General features: G+C 35.6%; 3 protein-coding genes across 13 annotated transcripts in view; 2 read left to right on the top strand and 1 right to left on the bottom strand.

Moving 5' to 3' along the window:
* Positions 1 to 15: 15 nt before the first annotated feature.
* Positions 16 to 16,361, bottom strand: LOC107269372 (A-kinase anchor protein 9). Of its 11 annotated transcripts, none has more exons than XM_025088031.1 (26): positions 16,149 to 16,361; positions 15,326 to 15,445; positions 14,985 to 15,239; positions 14,651 to 14,824; positions 14,139 to 14,474; positions 11,523 to 14,018; positions 11,264 to 11,425; positions 10,551 to 10,691; positions 9,814 to 10,118; positions 9,069 to 9,709; positions 8,802 to 8,929; positions 8,414 to 8,467; positions 7,323 to 7,490; positions 6,650 to 6,724; positions 5,938 to 6,252; positions 5,464 to 5,835; positions 5,141 to 5,347; positions 4,901 to 5,053; positions 3,328 to 4,810; positions 2,921 to 3,257; positions 2,690 to 2,840; positions 2,065 to 2,613; positions 1,688 to 1,978; positions 1,438 to 1,614; positions 895 to 1,274; positions 16 to 706 (listed from the first exon to the last, which is right to left on the bottom strand). In XM_025088031.1, the coding sequence occupies exons 1-26, from the start codon at positions 16,197 to 16,199 to the stop codon at positions 496 to 498; spliced, it is 9,732 nt and encodes a 3,243-aa protein (XP_024943799.1). In that variant the 5' UTR covers positions 16,200 to 16,361; the 3' UTR covers positions 16 to 495. The 11 variants fall into 11 exon arrangements, with proteins under 11 accessions (XP_024943799.1, XP_024943907.1, XP_024943882.1 ...); XM_025088139.1 differs by having other exon boundaries at positions 14,985 to 15,218; XM_025088114.1 differs by having other exon boundaries at positions 5,938 to 6,231; positions 16,149 to 16,199.
* Positions 16,362 to 16,644: 283 nt separating this feature from the next.
* On the top strand, positions 16,645 to 18,846 carry LOC107269946 (pachytene checkpoint protein 2 homolog). Its single transcript, XM_015744451.2, has 6 exons — positions 16,645 to 16,842; positions 17,034 to 17,187; positions 17,264 to 17,455; positions 17,636 to 17,863; positions 17,946 to 18,293; positions 18,382 to 18,846. Exons 1-6 carry the CDS (start codon positions 16,799 to 16,801, stop codon positions 18,640 to 18,642), a joined length of 1,227 nt encoding a protein of 408 aa, XP_015599937.1. The 5' UTR covers positions 16,645 to 16,798; the 3' UTR covers positions 18,643 to 18,846.
* Positions 18,847 to 19,150: 304 nt separating this feature from the next.
* The window catches only part of LOC107269994 (mitochondrial carrier protein Rim2), a 15,397-nt gene continuing 10,010 nt past the window's right edge, over positions 19,151 to 24,537 (top strand). Inside the window, exons 1-3 of the mRNA XM_015744588.2 lie at positions 19,151 to 19,518; positions 22,468 to 22,653; positions 22,996 to 23,273. Coding sequence (XP_015600074.1) covers positions 19,478 to 19,518; positions 22,468 to 22,653; positions 22,996 to 23,273 — 505 coding nt within the window. The 5' untranslated portion in view covers positions 19,151 to 19,477. The remainder of the gene's footprint in view (positions 19,519 to 22,467; positions 22,654 to 22,995; positions 23,274 to 24,537) is intronic.

The raw sequence follows: 24,537 nt of genomic DNA, 5'->3' as shown, positions 1-24,537 counted from the left end.
ATCTTTTTTAAGTGATGAATAAAGTTTTATTGACAATATAAAAAAAATACAATCCATACAATACAATAAATATCAGAGTTACATTTTATAAGGCACAACATTCTCATCACTGGTTTATAATTTCATACTAAATAAATCTAAAAAAAATGTCGCAAAACTTTGGTCATGTTGCGTCCACAATTCACATAAAACAATGAATAGGATAAACGAAATACTATTGAATGGTTGAGCTTTCGTTTCAGAAGACACAATTAGCTCCTTAAATCTTAATAAAAATAGGAATTATCTTACACTGTTATATGATACAAACTTATATACAATGCTTGAACGAGTCCTACGAGAGAAGTAATAGTGAAATACAATAAAAAATAAAAGTCTACATAAAATCTCAGTCTATTCGAAATGCCCAGTTTCAAATTATTTCCATTCGCAATGCAAATGAAAACGGCAATCCCACACAGACCATCTTGAAAGATGACTGTATATATATATTTTTTAATAGAAACAATTATCAAGGCTATCGATCGACTTTTTATCATCTAATTGAATTTGAGGTGACCTATTACGATGCGAAGTCACCTGAGTCCTTGTATTAGACGGACGACTTGCTCCAGCTTCCGACATTGCTAGACCAAGTGTTTGCTGAATATTCGTGAATCTTTGCAAATATTGTTCCAATTCAATTTTCCCAAAATTTCCATCGCCACTGTAACAAAGAATTGTAAAACATATTACTGCCTAACTCAACCCGCAATATTTTTAAACGACATAAATTTATTGAGCAATCTTTTATTGAAAATAAATTAAGAATTCTTCTACAACAATCGCATTGCTTTGAGTCGTGTGTACTGTTCGTATAATGCTAAAGGATAAATGAATAAAGAATATACTTACTTAATAGTAGCTCGTTCTCGAACAGGCGGTGAATGATTAAAGCTGGCAGTTCTCAGGGGAACGAAAGACTGATCCGGATTACCAAGAACAGCATTCGCTCCGACTCGTCTTCCGGTTCTCCATCTGAGAATCATCCACTTCATGCGATGAATACTGATAACAACGAGTATAGCACTACGGAAACGAACTTTAGGGCTCTTCCGATTATCACTCGTTTTTATACAGAATTTCTGACTTTGAGTAAGTTGTGCAAGCACCGATAGTGTATTGGCTTCTGAAATTTGATAACCGCCCACTATGCAGAGCAAGTAACGCTTCTGATAAACTAGAGCTTTGCGTCGGCTATCCACACGCAGGTATTTGCCATAGAAGTGTTGAATCTAGTAAAAGAACAAAAAAATGTGGCAGCGTTTATTTAATCAAATAAAGCTAATGCAATTGTAAGGGATTAGATAATATTATCCCATTATGAGTGATATTTTTATGTGTATACAAAAATACGAAAAAATGAACTTCAGACTTATAACTATTTATAAAGTTTACCTTCTCGGCCAAATCAGAGTTTATGCCACTTGTAGATTCTTTACTTCTTTGTACCAACTTATTTTCTAGTAATCTGATACGACTTGCAAATTGTTCCTTCTCTTCTCTAGCCTTGGCTAACTTCTCCTGAAGCATACTTTCAACTCGTGAATGCCTTTCAATGCTGTCATTTAACTCCTACGAAAAATAAACAGAATTTAAAAAATTGAATTAGTACGAACAAGTATGTTTGATAATTCCTCTTTCTTGCCTCTATCTTTTGAACGAACTGAGAAGGTACTTTTTTCTGGCTAGATATCCTTTCCCTTTGCAACTCTTCAGTAAGTTCTACTTCTCTCTTTACGCTCAACTGTAAATCATTTTGCATATCAGCTATTACTTCGTTAAGTCTTTTCTCTTCCAACCGTGCTGCATTAAGCTGTTTATTAAGCTGAATCTCATTTTCAGTTAAAGACTCTATACGTTTAGTGAGTTGAGCTTGATTTTCTAATGATTTTTGTAGTTCTTTTTTAGATTGCTTCATATCAGATTCCAGATCATGCTGTAAATCAATATAGAAATTTAATGTAGTTTATTCTTTAAAAATAATAATTCGTAGTATTCAATTATTTAATCATTAATACCAACCATGACTTCTCGAGTACTGGTAATCGCTCGACGAAGACTCTTTAATTCATTATGATCGTCTGATCTTTGTTGCTGTCTTTTATTCTCTGCGTTGGACATGGTACTTATTCTTTGCTGAAGCCATTCGCACTCTTCTTCACGTGCTCTTAATTCTTCCTTAGTCCTCCTCAAATCTGTGCTCAAGAATTCCTTAGTACCTTCAGCCAATGTCAAGCTGCTTATCATTTTCTCCTTCTCCTCCATAAACATTTCTAATTGCTTTTCATATCGTGACTTTTCATTTTCAATTTTCCTCAGTGTATCACGAAGCTCTACATTCTTTCGCTGCACCTGCTCGTACTCTTCTGCAAGTTTTATATATTTCTTCTGCTCGGTCGCCAAGAGTTCTTCAAGTCCTGCTGTCGTCTCATGGACACGCTGAGAATTTATTTGTTCTCTGATTGCCGTCAACTGGGTTTCAAGACTTTTGTGTTCGTAACGCATTTCGTTCAAATCTTTTCGTAGCTTCTCCTCAGCGTCAATTGAAGATGAAAGTTTTATTCTCAACATCTGTAAAATAGAATTTAGTTAAAAATAATCATCTGCTGTTAATTTATAAAGTAATGGATATTGTAATAATACTTACTGATATCAATTCAGAATCTTTTATATGAGCTATTTCCATAGAATGTTGATCTTTTTGAATTTGAAGCTTCAAATCTCGCACTGTTTGTCTTTCAGCTGAGAGCGCTTCATCCAAAGACGCTACTTTGTTACTTTCTTCGTCTAGATGGGACCTGAAGATTCGAAAATTAAGTATAGTTAAGTAATGTATAAGTTTAAAGAATGTTTGAAGCTGTTTCAAAAGTTGACATACTTGATTTGCAATATGCGATTCTCGTATTCAGTAATTTGTGAACGTAGCATCTCGCGCTCAATCTCAAGATCATCCTTAAGTTTTATCAATTCTTCATTGACTTTTGTCGCTTGTTTCAATTTACTTTTCAATTCTCCGTATCGGTACAAAAATCTCTCCTGTTTATCTGAATTCGTAGGTTGAATGTCTAATGAATTGCAGGAGTGCTTTTCAATTTTTCTGCCAGTACCTTCTTCAGGTTCGCTTTCAATAGCTTCCAATATTTGCTGATCAAGTCGAGCTGATAGGTTCAATTCTCGTTGTACCATATCCTCAATGTTGACCTCCTCTTCTGATTCTTTAAACGTAATTATATGAATTATATTTGTTCTATCGATTTGTATTATTATTTTTATGGAAATACTTACGGATCGATTCGTCTCTGAGTAGAAATTTCAATTCAATCTGCATTTTGTCAACTATTTCTTTCAATTCCGTGTTAATTCTTCTTTCATCCTTCAATTTCTTTCGTAGTTCTACAACATTCCCAGATTCCTTCATCTTATTCTGTATAGTCTCTAATGCACGATGTAAACTCTTACTGTCATCGCTCATCTGTCGAATGACCTTATCCTTCTCCTTAAGGTATTCCTGCAAATGATGAATCTCTTGATCCTTACATTCACTAGGTGAAGACGCCCCGGAGAAGCTGGACCTTCTAGCCATTTCTTCAAGTCTTCGGATGATCTGGTCGCGATTATTCAATCCTTCAGTGAGTCTCTGAATCTCATTCTGACACTCAGCGAATTCACGTCGGCACTGTTCATAATTCGATTTAAACTCAAACAATTGCTTATTTTCATTTTCGATTTCTGCATTACGAGTCTGAATAGTTTCAATGGTAATATCCTTTTCGAACGCGATTTCTTTAAGATTTTTCAGTTCCACCTCTTTTTCCTGGAGATTGATCTCCAGCCGTTTTATATTCTTCTCTCTTATTTCATCAATTTCATTTTTCAGTCGAGAATTTTCAGCATTCAGTTCCATCAAAATCTTCTCGTTCATTTGAATTTTACTCTTGTACTCTTTGACCTCATCATCTTTAAGCTTCAGAGTATTTTCAACCTGTAGAAGATCTTTTTTGATTTTACTTTCAGAAACTTGACTTAGCTCGTATTGATTTTTATAGAAGAGTTTATCCCGATTCAGAGACTCAATCGTGTCCTTAAGTTCAATTCTCAATTCATCAAGTTCCTGCTGTACTGTATTCAATTCAGCCTCCCGTCGCGCCAAATTAGAAGATTTCAGATTGAGTTCGTCCTTCATGTTAGACAACTGATTTTCTAATTGACGAATTTGCCGTTCAAGTAACTCATTGTTAGAACGTTGAATGGCTTCCGAGGTCCGATCCTTGGGATTCGACTCTTCCAGGATCATAGGACTTAATGCTTGAATCGGATGGGATTCGCTTTGTTCTGGTGATTTTCCATGTGATGAACTAGACGAACTCTGAGAGCCAAGCTCCAGTTGTGGTATTGTTATACAGACATTTGGTGATTGCTCTGCAGGTTCTTTGAGATGATCCAATGGAAGGGCTGTACGAAAACTGGACACATTGAGTCCTGATGTATGATTAGGAGTTTCTCTAATTGGATCAGGAAGGTCCTCGCATTCTGAATGAATAGAAAGGATGTCGCTCAGGGTTCGAGCGCTATTCTTAGGTTCAGCTTGACGTATCAGTTCTCGTAGCTGACTTTCGTCTAGGTTTAACGCTAAGTATGGTTCTAATACACGTTCGCGTTTCATCAGTTGCTCCTTGAGATGATCGATCTCTTCGTTCTTGTCCCCTACCATTGAGTCTATCAGCTGTCTTAAGTCATGCTGAGTGCGTTCTTGTATTCCCAACTTGGACTGTAACAATGAATAATAATTTTATTAGGAGTAAAAAATATTTTAGTTTATTCCAAAAGAATATGTGGCGTGGAGTAATAAGAAGAGTACCTCAAGGACTTTCTTTTCTTCTTCAAGGATTGCAATATAATCCTTCAGTTTTTGAAAAGCATTATTTTCAGTATGGACAGCACTTGCCATTTCGGCTTCCTTCTCCGTTAATAATCTATTAGCTCTGTCTAACTGGCTCTTCACATCTTTTATCTGATCACAGACGCAATGAAGATTAGTTGCATATATATTCTAAGAGTGTTAAAATAATTTAGGAAAATATACAGAAGATAATTGTACCTCGAGATCTTTATCAGAAACAGTTCGTTCTAAAGCATTTAATTTGGTATTGAGCTCATGTAGCTGCAACTCCAATCTGGATGTAGCTTGTCTTTGTGCAAATGGAGCACTTTGCTTTTGTTGCTCCAAACGACCACGCATGGCTTCGATCTGAAATAATTGTTCTGATGCTGTCTGCTGCAAAATCTCTTGCTCCGCTTGCAATTCCTGTGAACGCAAGTCAATCAACAATATAAAAAATATTCCAATGGTATGTAAATCTAATGATACACCAATTAAACTTCACTCGAAATCTTTTCATGTAGATTATTAAAACACATTACCTCGTTTTGATTCTTCAATGCAGTTAGATGCATTTCAAGATCCTTGATACGCTTAAAGGCAACTTCTTCAACCCTGGCGTGTTTCACCATTTTTTCCTTAAGTTTCAAAAGTTGATCTAGCGGTAAGGTAGGTGGGGCGTGTGGATCATCTGGAGTTGGACAACGAGAAGCATCTATCTGTTCTCTGATAGAAACGTCTTCGCTTGGTTGACTAAGACTAAGACTAGAACCGCATATGTGCAATGCCTCTAGGTCTCGTATACGTCGGTCCAATTGCAGCTGCATCTCGCGCAGTTCCGTTTTCATTTGCTTCAGAGCAGACGAGTTACCTTCAAAGTGTTCAGAGCTAAGCTTGTGCTTTTGCAACTCATCCTAAAAGAGTTAGATAAACATTGACGATTATTACACAATTTTTCTAACAAAGAAAAATAGAGGAACCATAATTTATATGTATCATTCATAATGAAGCAATACCTCTAACCGCGCGATATGTTCAGTGAGCTTATTGCTCTCACTCCCCATGTTTACTGCATCCAATTCCTGCGCCAATTCTTGCTGATTTCTAGTTTGCGCAGCGACAACGCCTTCTAGCTGCTCGATTTTACTTCTGAATATATTTTCAGCCTTGTGCTTCAACTGCAACTGTTGCTCCAGATCAGCAATTATGTCCCTCAAATCACAGATCTTGTCTACAGCATCTTTCAGCTCGGTCTCAATCTCCGATTTCTTCGTCTCAGCATCCATCATCAGGGATGACATCTCGCGCATCTGGGATTCAAGGGCCTCCACCTGTATTTCGCGTAACTACGATATTCTCGACCCAGTGATATTTACAGAAAGTGGCACGTGATCATTTACGAAGAAGCATCGGACGACACAGAAAGCACAGAAAGAAAAACAAGACTATTGAAAACCTTAATTTTTCTTACACTGTCTATCGGTTGGTAACTGAAAACTGTGAATCAATTTTCAGCATTATTAAAAATCTAATGTATCTATCAATGCATCACATTGTAAATTAGTCAATAGTACATTAAACTGTTCTTATACAATCAGCTTTTGTAAAGTTAATTGTGAGAATATTTATACAACATAAACATAAAATATAAGCTTGCAGTTTGCTTTCATCTGATGCCAATGCTTCTTTGCCGGGATAGTTAAGATTTTACATAGTTGTTGCACTCACAGTTGCAGCGATGTCAGTTGGCCCAAGCACTGCAAGGGCGAGCGGGGTCGGTAGAGGCGATAGCGTAGAAGACTGCTTTGTGCAACAAACAGAAAACCAAAACCACAGTGCAGAGAAAACGTGGGTTAATAAGACTAGCGTGAAGTGATGCGTGTTATAAGCTTTCCTAGCAGAATTAACAATATCCTCTTTAGAAAATCTGACACCAAATTTCTATTATTGTTAAGCCACCGAGATAACCAGATGTACAGGTGCGACCATAACATTGGAAATATATGTGCATCTATTGTACTTGTACGTTCATTTCAATGAATGGTTCAACAGTAATATTCCATCTTGTGATATTAATATTTCCAAAGTTACGGTACAATCCTGCTACAATATATACAAAAGTATTTCTTCTTTAAAGGTAATATCCAGTCCATTAAAAGAGAGTATGCAAAACGAATCTACAATTAACGTGTAAGAGGTGTATTCCAATATCATCGATCTGTTATTTTCGTTAAAGTCAACTAATATCAAACCTTATGCCTTGTGTTAAATTGCAAGATTTACAATTTATACTTGAAGATTCTATATATTGTTACAAATATAATGTAACTATGTTACTTGCATACTCGATTTGTGTATTAATTAAAATCATGTTTTCTTGTATACCTTATTAAATTGTTACCTCTGTACTGATGCGTTGATCTCTTTCCTTTTCACGTTCCATCTCCTTTATTTGTTCCTGAAGCGCTTGAATTTGTCTGGCTGCTTCTTCACGTTCAGCTTCACGTTCACCGCCTTGCTCTTCTAGGAACTTCGTGATGGCTCGCAGCTTTTTGTCCGCCGATTCGATCTAAGTATTTTGCATATATAAGATTCTAGCGCGTCTCTTGAAAAGCAGAACATTCTTGAAAGTATTTATTGAGAGTAAGTCGGCGCTTAATAATTTTGTAACAGTTATATCGAGGATTTTAAATTAGATGAAGTTAAAAGATGAAACTACAGAAAGCCAATTATTCTATAAGCATCGAAATGTTCGTTCAAAATAAGACAGGCTTCCCTAAAGTTTTTGGTAAAATGATGTATTTGAAGAAAAAAAATGTTACGTATTAAATGGAGGCATACAAGTGTTTTAAGTTAATTTTAAAATAAAGTACAAAAAGCAAAAGCAAGGCAATTCCCATTCTACCATGTTTTCACAAGTGTATAATCACCATATTTTTCTCTATTCCTTAAGTAATTGATACATCCTCAGCAGATAAAAAAGATATTTTCTAATTGAATATTCAATCATTTATTCCATAAGACAATGGATATGTTCAGCAGAAACACCGCTGAGGGAGCAAATACATTTGATTGGTCAAATCTCACAACTGTTTCAAGATTAACGATCAAATGACCAATCAAATGTATTTGCTCCCTCAGCGGTGTTTCTGCTGAACATGCCCAATGTGTGTGGAATACTGCAACATAGCAAGCAATATGTTTAGAATGAGAAAGTACATTTTTTATTTCGCCCATACATGACATAATCCGGCCAACTAAAACGAGCTAGCAATCACCCCAAAGCAATATTTTCACTTTACAAAAAATCACCACAATGAACACTGATCATCATCGCGCATAACATGAATTGAATGTACGAGTATATAAGGCCTCAATATCAAATAACCATTCTTTTGTAATAAGAATTGTCCTGCGAAAGAGACAATTTTAGAGGCTCTTTTATACAGCATGGACAGGCTTAAGCCTAATATTAGTATTTCTATGATTTACCTTTCGGCAGCAAACCCTGTGAATGTATGGGGGAGGTATTGGGTCTAAAGGCACCTGCCGGCAAGACAATAGAACGCCAATCAATTTTCTGGGTTCTGCACCATAAAATCCAGCAATCCTTTCCCCACGATTGTTCGATAAATAAAATGGTTTTCAAAACTCATACAAAAAAAAAAAAAAAAAAAACGAAAATCTATAATAACGTAAAAAGGAAAACTTTTCAAATGTGGGGTTCGGAGACTGGACTCTCGGCCAGAGCGTAGTCTAGCGATGTAACTCGGGCTCTAAATGCATCAACCGTTTCAATACGCAAACACCGCGGCTCATTGAAAGATAACATTCATGCAGCTGGTGCATCCAGTTCTAAACACCTTGGATGTGATCTTACCTGTAATTGCAAGTCCTCTTTGTCGCGTTTCGAATCGTCTAAAAGTTTATCGCTGTGACGGCAAAGCTCTTCAATAAGCTGAAGTAGGTACGAGTTGTCGCCACCACCATTGTTGAGAACAGATCTTGCTGTAGAGTAAAAGTAAAATGAATAAAGTTTTAAAATGACTAATAATTGAACATTAAGTAAATTTAAATATTGTTCTTATAATCATTAATTGGTGTGAACTTTGTATTGGATTGATTATACTTTTAATTTGGAATCTACCTTTGTCTTGTAGCTGACACAAGCTCTCTACCGATACTGGAACACCAGGGTCTTCCTGCTCGCCATAACCTTCACTAATAATTTCTTTTTTAGTCTCAGCTGCAACTAAACGATCTTGCAGTTCAAGTACACGGAATCTAAGGTGTTCAGATTCTTCGCGAAGCTCAGTGATAATAGCTTCACTTTCAGCCAGCTGGTATTGTAATTCTTCATTGGTTTTGTTACTCCACGAAATTGGTTTTGAAAATATATCCACTTTACATTGTCTTGTTGGTAAACTAATGCCTAAAATCTGAGCACTTTCTATCCTGAGACGATTAAGGCAATGATCCAACTCAGTTCTCAGTTGCTGTGCAAAATCTTGCTCATCTTGTGCTAAATCTTGAGGATCTTGATTATTCAGGATCGAGCTAATACCACTGGAATTAGGCGCAAAATGAACTCTTTTGATCTTGTTCATAGAAGGTTCCTCCACATCCGAGACAGATGTCTGATCAGAGCTTTCTTGAGTTTTAGATAGTTGAGACTTTAGGACTTCGCTGATCAAAGTATTGTTCACTTCCTCTTCGCAGGACATGAAATACTTGATCAAATCTCCAACAAGATTTTTCAAAGTCATACATGATTTACGTAGATTGTCTCTGAAAGTACATTTTAATGAAATGATATACTCTCAATATTACAATTCTCTTAATGCAATTATCATAATATATTCATTATTTTTAAAGAAAAATATTTGTATCACCTTTCAGCGATTAGATCATCTTCTAAAGTTGCAGAACTTAACTGCTTCCTCGTTACTGCTTGATCTGCATATTCCTTCCTCAGTCCAGTGAGTTCTTCCTGGTGACGATCAATGATTCTAGCAAGACTACGCGAATGCTCTTCCTTAAGTCTTTGCAATTCTACAGAGTGCATCTCCTTTAAGCATTGCATCTCGTGCCTTGTATTATCCGTGAACTTGTTTCGTAGCTCAAGCAGTTCAGCTGGCCAATTTTCTTCGGTTTCCGTATCGGCAGAAAGCAGAGCCTGTATAATGCCGATGTCACGCTATCAAAACATTGCTGTGATAAACGAAGTACTGGCTAATAATAACAAAATCGCAAAAGCGATAAATTTCGGCACGTGATGTACTAAAATGGTATTGAGATTGTTTTCCTGTTGGATTTTTGTAGCAGCTGCTAGATCATGGATAGTAAAGAATGTTTTCTGCCACCCGAAGCTTTAATCATGGTGAGTTGCATCCCAACGCCACAGTATGAACAAGGATAGCGATTATGGACTGACTTTAACGTTAGGAACCACAAAAGTTTTGTATCCTTATTGAAATCATTTTTTGTTCTCTAAACGTTTCTTATAACATACTATGACGATTGGACGGATATAAAAGAAAAAAAGACTCTTAGAATGTTCTCTTTTCCAATTCTTAAGAGAAGAGAGAAAAGATACAAGCGCCGGTAGCAACAGGTGGCCATAAGCTACCTGAATCTGTTCCTGAAGTGCGTTGACGATGTCGAGCCGTGCTAGGGCAACCTGTTCCTCGAGCTGGTGGCTGTAGGCAGCTCGCAAGTTGGCAAGCTCGCCGTTCTCCAGGGTGACTGTATCCCATTCTGTTTGGCAAGGCTGCATGCGAGGCCACACACAGGACAAAAGTTAGTTACGAATTTACGATTCACAGTTTAGTTCGCCAGGAAACCACACTTTAATTGTTAGAACTACACAAACGGCATGTTTTTGTGCACATGCTCTGGATTTGCGAATATATTTATATCTTGCTATATCATCCTTCTTAACTCTTCGGTGAAGGTTTTATAGTTTTGCTACTCTACTTGATCCAACATTAGACAATACACAGAACATATAATTAGGAACCCTGATCTGGTACATTTGCTCTGTAACTTTCACAGATTTTACTTATCGTGCTTCAAACGGGACAAATACGATGAAAGATCGTCGACAAAACTAGGGAAATTGTTAAGATTTAGTTACAGTAGGCTCCAAATATTTTGCTAAGTACATTATGCACCATTGAAGATTGAAATTTATATTAAGTAAATATTAGAGAGCAATGAGTAACTGAATTGTCAGCAATAGAAAAAGTTGAAGAATATTATAGATAGTTTTATAGATGATCCAGAATCCGTGCCAAACATTATTAATATGGACATTTTTCAAATGATAATAAAAAATCTCACCTGACTAACGACATTCAAAAGAGAATCTTGTCGCTTCTTTGTGGCTTCGCATAACAGATTCTCATAAAGTTTCTCTTGTTCTGCCAATTTTTTCTGATATTCCTCTCTGACTTTCTCAATTTCATCAAGTTTCTGTGGTTCTTCTTCTTCCAGGCTATCGAACTTGAATATAAAGAAAGATCATTAGTAATAATAAAATTCCTAGTCAAAATATCTGAACTTAAGTCAAAATATCATTAATCAGTTACAATAAAATTACCTGAACTTCATCTTTGGTTAGAGAATCCTGTCTCTTCCCTGGTGTCTCCTCCAGAAGATTTTCATAGAACTGTTTTTGCTCAATTAGCTTCCTTTCGTACTGTTCTTTAAGTTCTTGAATTTCACGAGTAGGTGTCAAGGGATCTTCGTTGTCACCACTGTCGGATTTGATTTTTGAAGCATCCTCAGACTTTCTACTTTTTGTTTCTGCACCAAGACAATCGCCAGCCGCACCGAAAAATGGATCCTCAATAAGCTCATCAAATTCACTATCATCATCTGAGATCTTCCTAGACTGTTGACTGAAGACCTCTTCAGAGTACTGCTTCTCCATTTGAAGACACTTCTGTTCAAAGTAAGTGCGAAGGTCTTCCATCTCATGAGAATGCCTACTCTCTAGTTCATTTCGCAATTCATCTAAACCAGCAGTCCCTTCTTTCACACTCAGAAGTAAATTTCTAAGCTTCTGTACTTCGTTACTTGCATCCACTTTAATAGCTGCCACCTCTTCAGTATGTCTTTCTATTAAGTTACTCATTTCCTTCTTATGTTTTTCTGTTAGGTCTGTTGACTCTTTTGCCAACAATTCTTGATCTTTTTTCAAACGTTCCAGTTGATCTCGTAAGGATTCCAACTCTTCAAGACCTTTGACCAAACCTAACTTTTCACCGATCAATTTAGCTTTTTCCATATTTAAAACTTCCACTTGTTCAGTGTACATATTCAGTTTCCCCATTATTTCTTGACACTCTTCTTCCTTTTTCTGAAGTGTTCTTACCAATTCCTCATTCACAAGGATTGCTTCTTTTAAGGAATCTCTTGATGTATCAGGATTCATGGCTTTTTTGGACTCTAATTTCTTGTTTGAATCAAGAAGTTCCACTTCGTTAGAGCCGCTCAATGAATTATCTGTTCTTTCGAAATTATTTCTAGATAAATCTTTAGATGTGTTATCGCTATCTTGTGAAATTTGCTTAGGCAACTCTTCTGCATTACTAGAAGTCCTTAAAAAATGTTCTTGAAATGATCTGGAAAAATCTTTAGTGGCGTCCTCTACAATAGGGTTAGGAGTTTCTTGCAAGTCGCTTCCATGACTGATATTAACCATATCATTATTCTTTATATTGTCATTTACTACTTTAGTTGAGACACTACTAACTTTTGGCAAATCAACAAAATCTCTTGTGTTATCTTTAGATCTATCATGGGATTCACTCATGCGGCCAGATGTATCATGAGAATCTAAATGGTCCTTAGATATATTCTTAGAGAGTTGACTCAATTCACTCATCCGTTCAGATATCATAGAATCGTCAAATCTACTCTCGCTCATAGCCAAAGTTTGATTGAGTTTCTCCTCGAAAAATGCACACTGTTCCCATGCGGAAGCTAATCCACTTTTAAGTTTTTCACACTCATCTTCACTTTTCCTCATCCTCTGAGTAATTTCCTCTAACCTTCTTACGTTATCCGCACTCTCTGCTTCTTTTTGCTTTAACTTCGTCTTCAATTCCTCTAGATTCTTCTCAAGTATCTCCATTGGATTCTGGCTATCATCCGTAATTTTATCCTCCAGACTCTTATCATGACTGTCGCCAAAGTACATGGATCCTTGGAAGGGTATTGGGGGATTCGAATCCTTTAGCACATTCATTTCCGACGTAAGCTTGTCGAAAGAATTCTTAGAATCCTTTAATTGTTTCTCATAAGACTCTTTCACCAAATTCGCTTTCTCGAGCTCTTCTTCTAAGTTTTGTATTTTGTCGATTAGCTTCTTTTCGAGCTCGGCCTTTTCTTCTAGTTTCTGTCGCGTTATGTGGAACTGGAGGGCAACTTCATCGAAAGTCTGATAGCTGGTCTCGTTCAATTCACTAGTGTTGCTAAAACTCATACCGCTCACCCTAGAAAGAGACTTCTCCAGCTCGTACACTCTATTGTTCATACTCCGTTCATGAGCTAGATTATTTTCTATAAGCGACTGCGCAGCTGTGTAGCGCACTGAAAGATCATCTAACTCCATCCTCAGCTTTTCATTCTCTTCACGTAACATACCTGCGTTGCTCAGAGCTTGTTCCAGGCTACGCTCAATACTTTCTTTTGAATCCAGGACACTTGAAGCTGCCAAACACTTCGACGTCACTTCGTCCACCTGAAGCTTATGTAACCGAATTTGTTCCTGCAGCAACTCGCGCTCGGTGTTTGCTTGAACTATGAGTTCGTTTAAACGAGACTTCGAAGCTAATAATTCCGCTTGAAGACTTTGTTCACGCTCACATCGATTAATCAATTCCAATTTAAGAGCCTCCACAGTGTTTTTGTAATAAGCTAATTGGCTTTGAAAAGCTGACAGTTCTTTAGCGTGACGACTTTCCAAGTCAGGCAGCTCCTTGTTTAGACGGTCAGCCAATGTTTTTGATTCTTCTTTAGACAGTTTTAACTGTTCTTCAAATTTTTGTCGAAGATTCGCTAAATCTGCTTCGTGTTTCTTTTGCAAATCCTGAGAGAAACGAGAATCATTAGAATTATATAAAAATCAATATTAATTTTCAAACAATTATCTACATTTATGGATATATAGGCATTTTTTGTTGTTAATTATATTCATAAAGTGACGTACATTGATCTCCTTTTGATGATGCGTTGTACTTTCATTGGTTGCTATAGTGAATTTATCTACAAACGTTTGCATGTCTTTTTTGAGTTTGTCCACTCTTGCTTCATATTGTTTTTGCTGTTCTAATGTCTTATCGATGTTTAGATTGTTTTGCTCTGCTCCGACGCGAATTTGCTTATTTAGTTGTTCAACCCGAGTCTTATAATCATTGATTTCAACTCTTTGTGTGTCTCTTTCCATTTCTAGCCTTTGTACGTGATCTTTTGACTTGGTCAATTCCATGTTCAATTCGTTTATCATAGCACCTTGGTCGTTGATTGTAATTTCCAAAGACGAGACCTATGACAAAGGGAATAACCGCCTGTAAACTTTGATTTAAAAATTATGAGATGTGATTTTTATTTCAAAATATATTTTTGACGCCTAACAGTAAAAGTATAATCTACTAACTATCCATTATGAAGTGTGTAGCATTTTTAGACTTCTCATCAATACTGTATATAATATCTGTATACCTTCTCCTGTAGAACTTCAGCACTTTCCATACTTGTGTTAGCAAGCTTAAGCGCATTAAGGGAATTCACTTGAGCTACAAGATTATCTCTTGCTGCCAAGGCTTGCTTCAAGGATGAGGTTAAATCATCTATCAGTTTGTCTCGATCAATTACAGCTTTCTCATATTCAGTTAGCTAAGAAAAATAAAAAAACAAAAGATAAAACAACGCAGTGTTGATTCATTTATCGTAATCATATTCAATTATTTAAAAAAATTTTTTGTAATGAATATAAATAACTTCAACCTTTTGAACACAGCTCTTGAATATAATAGAATAATATTATTGTATTTACCTTGTTATGATACGTAAGAATGATATCTCTGTTCTGAATGCTACTGCTTCTACTTTGTGATGAATTTGGTGATGATGCCTCTGCCCGAAGATGATCAAGCTCTGCATGTAAAGCTTCCACCTCTGCTTCTTTGACTTGTAGAAGTTCTGCAAGTTTGGCCACATTACCAGCTCTTCCTTCAAGATCTCCATCTCCTTCACCTTCACTCATGCTGATGCTACTGTGTGTTATATCCTGTGATGATACTTCATTTATCTAGTTCAAACAGATATCCTTAATTTCATACATAATTGGGTAACTAGTTACACAATAATGTACAGCACAAACAACCTTCTACTTACACTAATACTTTGCTGAGCTTCAAACTCATTATGTGATGATTCTTCATCAGATGGTTCACCAGCCTGATTGTTTGCTGAACTGTGACCTCTACTGAAACGTTGTGCCTTGTACTTGGCAAGCTACGATCAATATTACAAATAAATAATATACATATATAAAGAATAATTTACAATACCATTAATCTTTAAAGGGCTGGAAAGTCAATATATTAATTCTAACTGTAATGAGAATTATACATATGGTAATACGTCACAAATATATACATATGATTATTACTCGATTTCAAGCCTTCTTTTGATATCTCAAATGCAGCCCTCTAAAGGTTAAATATACTCTCATTAAAACTGATTTATGTAATGCAAACATAGTAGATACACTAAATAAGTTATTAGCATTAAATATATCATGAGTAATATATGTCAATAATTATTGAAAACAGCATACTGAATTAAAACGAATTCAATGATGCTACATATTTCCCATTAGCTATTTCCATACATTCTTCTATATATTTTTTTTATATAAATAGAAAATCCTTGCTTCCGGTAAGAAAAAAATTGAAAAGCTCTTATAACGGCCATCCTATACAAGCCGTGTTAAACGGCTTTTGACGGTCGTCAACGTAAAAATACTAGTAAGTACTCAAAACCAAATGGGAATTAGATAAAAACAATAAAGGAGCGCATTGATCTATGATGATCTAAATATCCCAGTGAAAATCTAAGAAAAAAGGAGAAGGTCCCGAAGTTCTAGCATGCTAAGCTCTAATTACACTTAAAAATAGCCGAAAACTAATTATAAACAAAAAAATGTATCCCATACCATTTCCCTACCAGACTCCAAAGCTTTTCTTCTGCTTTCGTCTCCGTCCATCTCTTTAAAACAATTGACCTTTATAGGCCCAATAAACTAATGATCAAACTACAACTGTTAATCGTTACTTAAAACTTGCCTACTACATATCGGCACTTGGCACTCGCCTTGAAAACCGTTTGTCCGTTGTCGTTTTATAAAATACAAAATGCCAAGCGTCCAGCTTCGAATACGAATTCAATAGATAAGCTTGTATGCATCTCAAAATCTCACTAGATATATATCGACAAGCTTAAAAATCCCTAGTTTTTGAAAAATATCACTAGAATACAAATTATTTACCACAATTTTCAGCATTTGGAATAATTAGCTGTTTTGCAATTATTGTATAGGCCACCAATGAAAAGTTTTATTTTATTTATGTTATTTTTTTTTTTAATACAAGAGTATTTTTTTTCAAATATTATTTATTTTACTCTAGATAAATCTTCCTAAATGACAGAGGGCCAAGATGAACATTTCCCGCGTTTTTCATGTAAAAATGATTCCAATTTGAGTTGTTGGATAGAGTTGGATAGAGTTTTACCAACGGTTTTACTGCTTCTTTGTATTCTTTGTCTTCGAAGATTTCTAAAAGATTTACTTGAATCTTTGACACGATGGTTGAAATTTTACATGTGGAAATATGTCAGAAGATTGATAGGTATGTTCAATTTTTAGTGCATTACAATGAATGAATTGTCAAGTATGATTTATATATTAATAATGTATCGGTATGCAAAGACATTTAGTGTTGATTATTTGTTGTTTCGCATGTCATATAGTATAATAAATAATTGTTTCATAGAAGTTTCTAAGCTCTTTCAGTTCTAAGATCTAGTTAAATATTTTCAGCACCTTATTGCAGCAGGACATCAAAGATGCTGTCAAGGCAGAACTATGTCTTCTGGAAGAAGTGATTTTAAATTCCTTGCTTTTAGGAACTTTTTTTAGTAATGAAATTGTAAAGACACATGTTGAATCTATATTATGTTCTTTAAATAATGAGGTACATTCATTTTTTGTTTCTAATGTGTTATGATTTTACTGGGAATAATTATTTTAAAAAGTATAAATATTTTTAGAAATCTCGTACTAAAGTCAAGGGAACGAATATCCAGCTATACGTCTATAGACTTGTACAGGAAGAAGCTGCAATAGAAACAATGCAGGATGATAATGGAGAATTACCAGTTGCTGCAAACTGTATTTTACCCAGTAAAGAATTCCATGGGCTGTGGGAAAATTTGTACTATGATTCTGGAGTAAAAGAAAATGTTAGATACTTAAATTACTTAAGAAAACATCTTTGAATAATGTTAAAACTACATTTCAATATCCATGTATTGAATACTACAAGCACTGTTATTACAGAAAGAATGTTGCGAACTATTCTATTCCAGATGCATATGTCATATACATCTTCATTTAAATCATTTTTAATATTTTTTCTGCAGCTCTTAGATTTTGTGGAAACAATTGCTGTTTTCTCAGATCGACTTGTCGATCCCAATGTTATAAACTGCAACAGAGTGGTTTTGCTTCATGGACCACCAGGAACTGGAAAAACAAGTCTCTGCAAGGCTCTTGCACAAAAAATAACAATTCGTCTTGGAGATCGTTATTCTCACGGAGAACTTGTAGAAATAAATAGCCACAGTTTGTTTTCTAAATGGTTTTCTGAGGTAAATATTTACATCATTTCCATAGTCATCCAATTATATGTATTTAGATATGAAGATTGCAAGAAGTTTGTATATGTTTCAGAGTGGAAAGTTAGTAATGAAGCTCTTCTCGGAAATCAAAATTCTACTTCAAAATCCCAAAGCACTTGTCTGTGTTCTGATTGACGAGGTTGAGTCATTGGCTCATGCACGTAAAGCTTGTATCAATGGAACCGAACCTAGCGATTCGATTCGTGTCGTAAACGCGTTACTAACTCAACTGGATCAGCTTAAACGATATCCTAATGTTCTTATATTGACAACCAGTAATGTAACAGAAGCCATTGATCTGGCTTTTGTCGATCGTGCTGATATCAAACAATTTATCGGATTTCCTACAGATCTTGCCATTTACAAAATCTATGCATCTTGCCTTAAAGAACTTATGAGGGTACTTGGATCATAATTCATGAAATTAATTTTTTATTTTTTATTTAAATTAGTTTGCTTTTAATTTATTTATTAAAATTTTGTTGTAGACCGGCATCGTGGATCAGGATACCATTCATGATATGTCTTATTTAAAGATGCTGGGATACGAGGAAACGTCTGAAACGAAACACAGTTTGATGCTGTGTGAACTGAGTCGACAAAGTGTTGGTTTAAGCGGTCGTGTTTTGAGAAAAATACCATTCTTGGCACATGCGTTGTATCTTCATACTAGAACGACTACCGTACCGCGATTTTTAAGAGCCATGCATCTTGCCATTGAAAAACAAAAGGAAGAAGAGTTTAACTGAAATAATTACACTATACAAAATCTTTAACGAGAAGAAAAACAGAATTCAGTAAACAGACTTTAAAACTCGCTATTTATTACTGATATAATATTTTTATATATCAGATCGTTTTAAGAAAACTATGTATGATAACATGTCGATATTAAGTATTTATATAAGATTTTCCACGTTAACTTTACAATACAAACTAATCATTCCAGATAATTACTGTATTTTACATAACGTATAATCATTAAGATCCAGTTGACAATAATATTTATTTTTCACAAATCATAATAAGTTCCTCATTATCAACTGACAAAGAACAATTCAACACAAAGTAACTATCTTATACGCACGAGGAATTTCTAAAAATACTAAAGTATACAATGCTAAACAGATTTTAAATAAAAATCTGATAACTCGCAGCAATAGGAAGTTGAAATTTTACTTCGTATAGAATCATTCAAGTTCAGAATCCAGTCACCAATTTGAATATGGCGCTGCCGAAGCATTCGTGTCTCGTTGCGGAAGACCTCAGTTGTGTTCAGGCGACAGTGCACGTTGGTCGGTATCAATTTTCATCGAGGTGTTTCACGTTCTCGTTTAGTGTTACAAATATAAAACTAAAACAGCTGAAACCGATCAGTGCATTCGTGAATCGCGATACGTCCAATTCGCACCTGAACACGTTCCTACCGGCCGCAAGGCCTGGTCCGAAAAGTGAAACGGTGTTTTTCATCAGAAAACCGGTTGCTCTTACCTCCTTACTATTTCGCCGACTAACAAGTCTCGAAGTGCATACCGTCGCAACAGCGACAAGGATACACGAAGATACAAATTTTTAACGACGAGAATGTCGCAGCGCGACACCGTCATACATCTTGTGGCCGGAGGGTGGGTCTCTATGAATTTTTCTCAATTATTTCTTCTCTCTGCTTCCTCATCTCAATTTGTTTCGTATTATGTTGTGTGCTTTTCAGTCTTAACTATTACATAATTAATTAACCCCAACACGGCATCTAGAATCGAGACCTACGCCAATAATTCACCAGCTCCAATGTATTTCACGGTTGTGCGCAGCTTGCAGTCCTTATGCTATTACCACATGTAGGCTGCTGCATCATCAATGCATCGTTGCACTTGACTATGAAAATCATAAGGATGGCGGTCATGAGTAGAGCACAATTCATATTTATGGGGATAATACTTTTTATTTACGAATTTTTATTGATACAGTTTTGGGACACCCATCATTGAATTCTGAATATTTTCGGTAATCACGTCAAATACTTGGAGTGATATGGGCTTATCAGTTTTCCAATTTTGTTTTTAAGACTTTAATAAATCTAAAATATATTATGGCACTGTTACTGGTTCTACTCTCAATTCTACGATTATTTTTTTGTGTGGATTGGATATTTGAGATATATGCAGTGTTGGCATTTTTCACTGTGGTAGCCAAGGATGCTATATAAAAAAAATGTTTCATCGTCTAAAAATTTTAACGCAGACTATTGTGCCAATGTGAATGAATTTTCTATATTGTGTTATGATAATATTTTCATTGAGTTTACAAGACGAAAATGTCTATGGCTTATTAAGGAGCGAATTATGTGCAAGAAAGATCATGTGGAGATAATTGACATCCTTGAATAATACTAATTAATACTCTCTGCTGTTTTTAACTGTTAATGTTATAATTTTAAATTTGTTGTTTTTACTTATGTAAATGAGTACTGTATGATGTAATATTTCGATTAGAACGATAACAATCGTGCAAATGCTGTAATGACGAAAATTTTCGAGACATTTATTAGTAATTTAAAGCATATTTATTCCCTTACTAGTAGTATTATACGAATTACCTATGCTAGAATAATACATGTATATTTGTTGTATACATATTTTAAAGCCTCATGATTTTGCGTCACTACTAGTTGAAAATTGTAGTAATGTGCCGTAAATATTTTATGTGCTAAAGACAGTGGTTATAATCAGTTAGAAAAATATGTGCTATCCAATTGATAATCATTATATAAACGTTCCTGAAGTGATTGACATACTTCGCAAATCGCAGAATCGTATAAAGATGGTAAATATCTCAAATATCTTTGAAAAGCTTTAAACACTTATTATCCATTAGAACGATTTAAAAATCTTGGTTACCGACATTTTAAAATACGTTACATCATGAAACCTTTAGAAGCAAGCGTCACGACCTTGACCATAATTTCTTTCTAATTTGTATGAAACACTGCCATTTGCTTCATTTTAATCAACCTACATTGATCTTTCCCTTCGTTTGCTACCTCATTAACTTGCAATATGTAAACACGTATTACCAACTTTATTGAAATGAATATGAAGCTATGCTTGTATACTCATACTCATTTTTTAAATTCTTATTGTCATAAATTTACTTTTATTTCGTCTTTCTTAATATCCAATCTTGACGCAATTTTACTCACACAACAAACGAACGCCGTTTCAATTGGATGTCACTAGTATGGAGTTTTATTGTTTAGTGCCACATTTTTTTAAGCGTGAAATGCACATTCATAAATATTGAAAATGTGCAGAAATATTATCGACGATCAAGGATGTACGTATACCGAAAACTCAATGACAATCGTACATTGATTACACGACGCGTTTCAACTTCGAAATTGACTATCTAACTCTGCCAAAAAACTTCGTAATTGACGCGTGTGTAGCGAGGAAAGTTGGCACCATTCCGATAATACGGACTTTACGTGTTTAAATCATGTCGTTGCCCTGGTGAATCCGTCTTCGGGTCGATGGAAAAGTACAGCGTTCGTAGGCTAGTGTTCGCGAATTGGACGCTAACTCATTCAACTGTCATCCAATCGGTTGATAAAACACAGAAGAAAATTAAAACTAGGGTAAAGTCTAAATTTCGTAACAAAAGCGAACGTGTTATCCAAGCTTGAAAATTTAGATAACATGTAATTCCAGGTGCGTTCGATTAGAAACGTAAAAACTGTGGAGAAGGTTAAGAAAAAATTAATAGCAACAAGACTGATTTGTTTATTGCTAGACTCTCGAATTAACTAAACTTAGACGTCCTTGAAGATTAACCGTATATTCTAAAGTGCAATGTCTGTTTATTCAATGACGTATAAACCGATGCCATGTATTATTATATTTGGAGCGTTTTATCTCTATTGTTTAACAGTAATATAATATTTATATTGTTTTCTGATGATCAGCGATTAGAAACGATCATTATCATTTTGTCTTTTCGTACGGTTGCCACACGATCTTCACGACTGATAAATACCAAACAGCAGATAGTGTTTGTTTACGTATTGAGGCGCATGGCGCGACGCCATACTTGGCCAATGCTATATTATGTGCTAGTTAAGTCAGAGAGAGTATATATGGCTCATGCGCATTCTAGCCGATTCACGACGCAAAAGGCCGTGGCCGTTGAAACCCTCTTGAATGATTCTAACGTGTGATATAAATAGCACGATTTAACAGGCCATCGTTTGCTCTGACTTATTACGTTTGATCATTTCGTAAATTGATGGCATGTTTATGACAATGCAATGCTTATGGGAATTGTAATATGAATCACATATAAAGACCCTCTTACAGTACATACCTTTTAGAAAAATTAACGATAGCATCAACGTATAATATTGATCTTAAGATCGTACACAATTTGCGTCTTCGTGATTTGCGATATCTATTCTTTTTCTTCAATGTTTTTTTTTTACTTAAAAAAAAACCTCAAAAATGTGAACTAGTAGAAAGATCATTGCGATCATGAAGGAAACAGTGTTAAACAGTTTTTTTTGTAAATTCTTCTGTGAACAGAGTGGCTGGCACGGTTGGCGCCATAGTGACTTGTCCTCTTGAAGTAGTGAAGACACGTCTACAGTCATCTTCTTCCGGTTTCTATCCACCGCCAGGACACAAAGAACTGACGTCTGGCCATGTCACATGCAAGAGCTTCCCAACTCCTCAGCAACGAAGAAGATTATGCACCGGTGGTTATCCCAGGTAAATTGCGAAGCAATAAACGTTAAAGATTGTACACATTATCAATCATTTCACATACGCAACAAAAAACCGATCGATCCAAAAGGCTTTCTTCGTAAAGCATTGCCAAGCACTGAATCATCGACGTATCGATACCTACCATTTTCCACGATCACTAAAAAGGCGCCTTGAGGGAAACAACGTATTAAGGTATTATAACTAATGAAGTAACATTATCAAAAATTATCACGACGAAATCGAACGAACGTAACCTCAAAATATGTATATCACGAATATCATTTATCAATCTCATATATGATATGAATTTTCCAAATAAGACACTCAAATCAATCGACCGATTAGGTACTCCCTGGTGGCCCTGTCCCACTGCGGTGTGGCACCTCCGCCAGGAGGTGGACCTCACCACGCACACCCACCTCCAGGTCTGATGCAGTGTTTGAGGTACATCGTGGAAAACGAAGGCCCCCGGGCTCTCTTCAAAGGACTTGGACCTAACCTCGTCGGCGTAGCACCTTCCAGAGCTATTTACTTCTGCACGTATTCGAAGAGCAAAGGATTCTTCAATTCCGTACTTCCACCAGACAGTCCTCTGGTTCACGTATGTTCAGCCTCCTGTGCCGGTGAGTACAGTTAATACGTGAATAAAAGTTTTTTCATAAGCAAAATTTATAATTGGAGTTTGCCCTCGTCGGAGTGATAATATTTTAAAAAGGTCGCTTAAACGGCACATTCTAAATGACAATTAACCAGATGATTTTAATTCGCTGTATCTGATTATGAGGCTAATGCGAATTTACGTATTAATCGTGTCAGACTATTAATAGAATGTATAACGTTAATCTGAAATGTTTTTGATAAAAATTTCACTTTAATGAAGAGAAGCCGCTACTTCGCGCGTCATTCGGATTTATCGATTGATTATACTGAGCGACGTTTTAATATCCAGTTAATTGAGATGCACTATGAACCCCGTTTATTTTCTGATAACCTCTCTGTCTGTCTATGTATTTACATAGGTATGTATGTACATGCACGTGCAAAATTTCACTGAATAAGTTCTCATTGCTGGTCACTTTTAATAATTATTTGATAAGTAGCCTATCATGTATATTATCTGGTATAAGCATACAATTGCAGTTTCTGTATAATATATATAAATTTTGGTATAATAATAAAAAAAGAGTCAAGAAAAAACTTGATGTTTATCATTCTGAAGATATCAGGAAAAAAATGGAATAGAATAAATCGGTAATTATTATCTCGACAATGTCAGACAGTATTACAGCTGGCCTTGTATTGTTTGCGCTTTTATGAGAATTACACCCTGGTTATGATAACGTATCCGGTTCTTGTCGGTCATTTGAACTTGGACCTCTTGGGCCCGTAATTTCTCCGCAGGGGATCCGAAGCGTATTTACATTCGTTTTCTTCGTTATTTTTCCAAAAATGTACGTCAACGTTATTATTTACCGCTTTCTAACTTACCGTTTTGATGCGTAAATTCTTCACGTTTAGATAATCTTTATTCCCAGTATCAGCCTACAACAGACGATCTCCTTGGCTTACACCATAGCGTTAACATACGTAAACGGTGCCACATCATTGCGTCGAATCGTCGATTCACCAAATCCGCGTTTTCTGATTAAAAAATTTTTGTATTTGAACGCGTCATATCTTCGGATGATTTTTTCACTGAACTTCATATCTATGAATTGCAGTTTTTTAATAATATATTTTACGAATTTTTATTGCACATAACGTCATCTCTTCGAATCATCGTTTGGTCAATCTCGCGTTTATTATGTAGAACTTAGACTTAACGTGACAACAATTTGGTTTCATCAGGTAAACCTATCAGTTTATGGGGGGGGGGGGGGGCAAAAA

Source organism: Cephus cinctus, unplaced genomic scaffold, assembly GCF_000341935.2.
Source record: "Cephus cinctus unplaced genomic scaffold, Ccin1 Ccin1_scaffold0008, whole genome shotgun sequence".
Classification (NCBI taxonomy): Eukaryota; Metazoa; Arthropoda; class Insecta; order Hymenoptera; family Cephidae; genus Cephus; species Cephus cinctus.
Note: the sequence above shows the minus strand (reverse complement) of the source record. Positions and strands in the feature narration are given on the sequence as shown.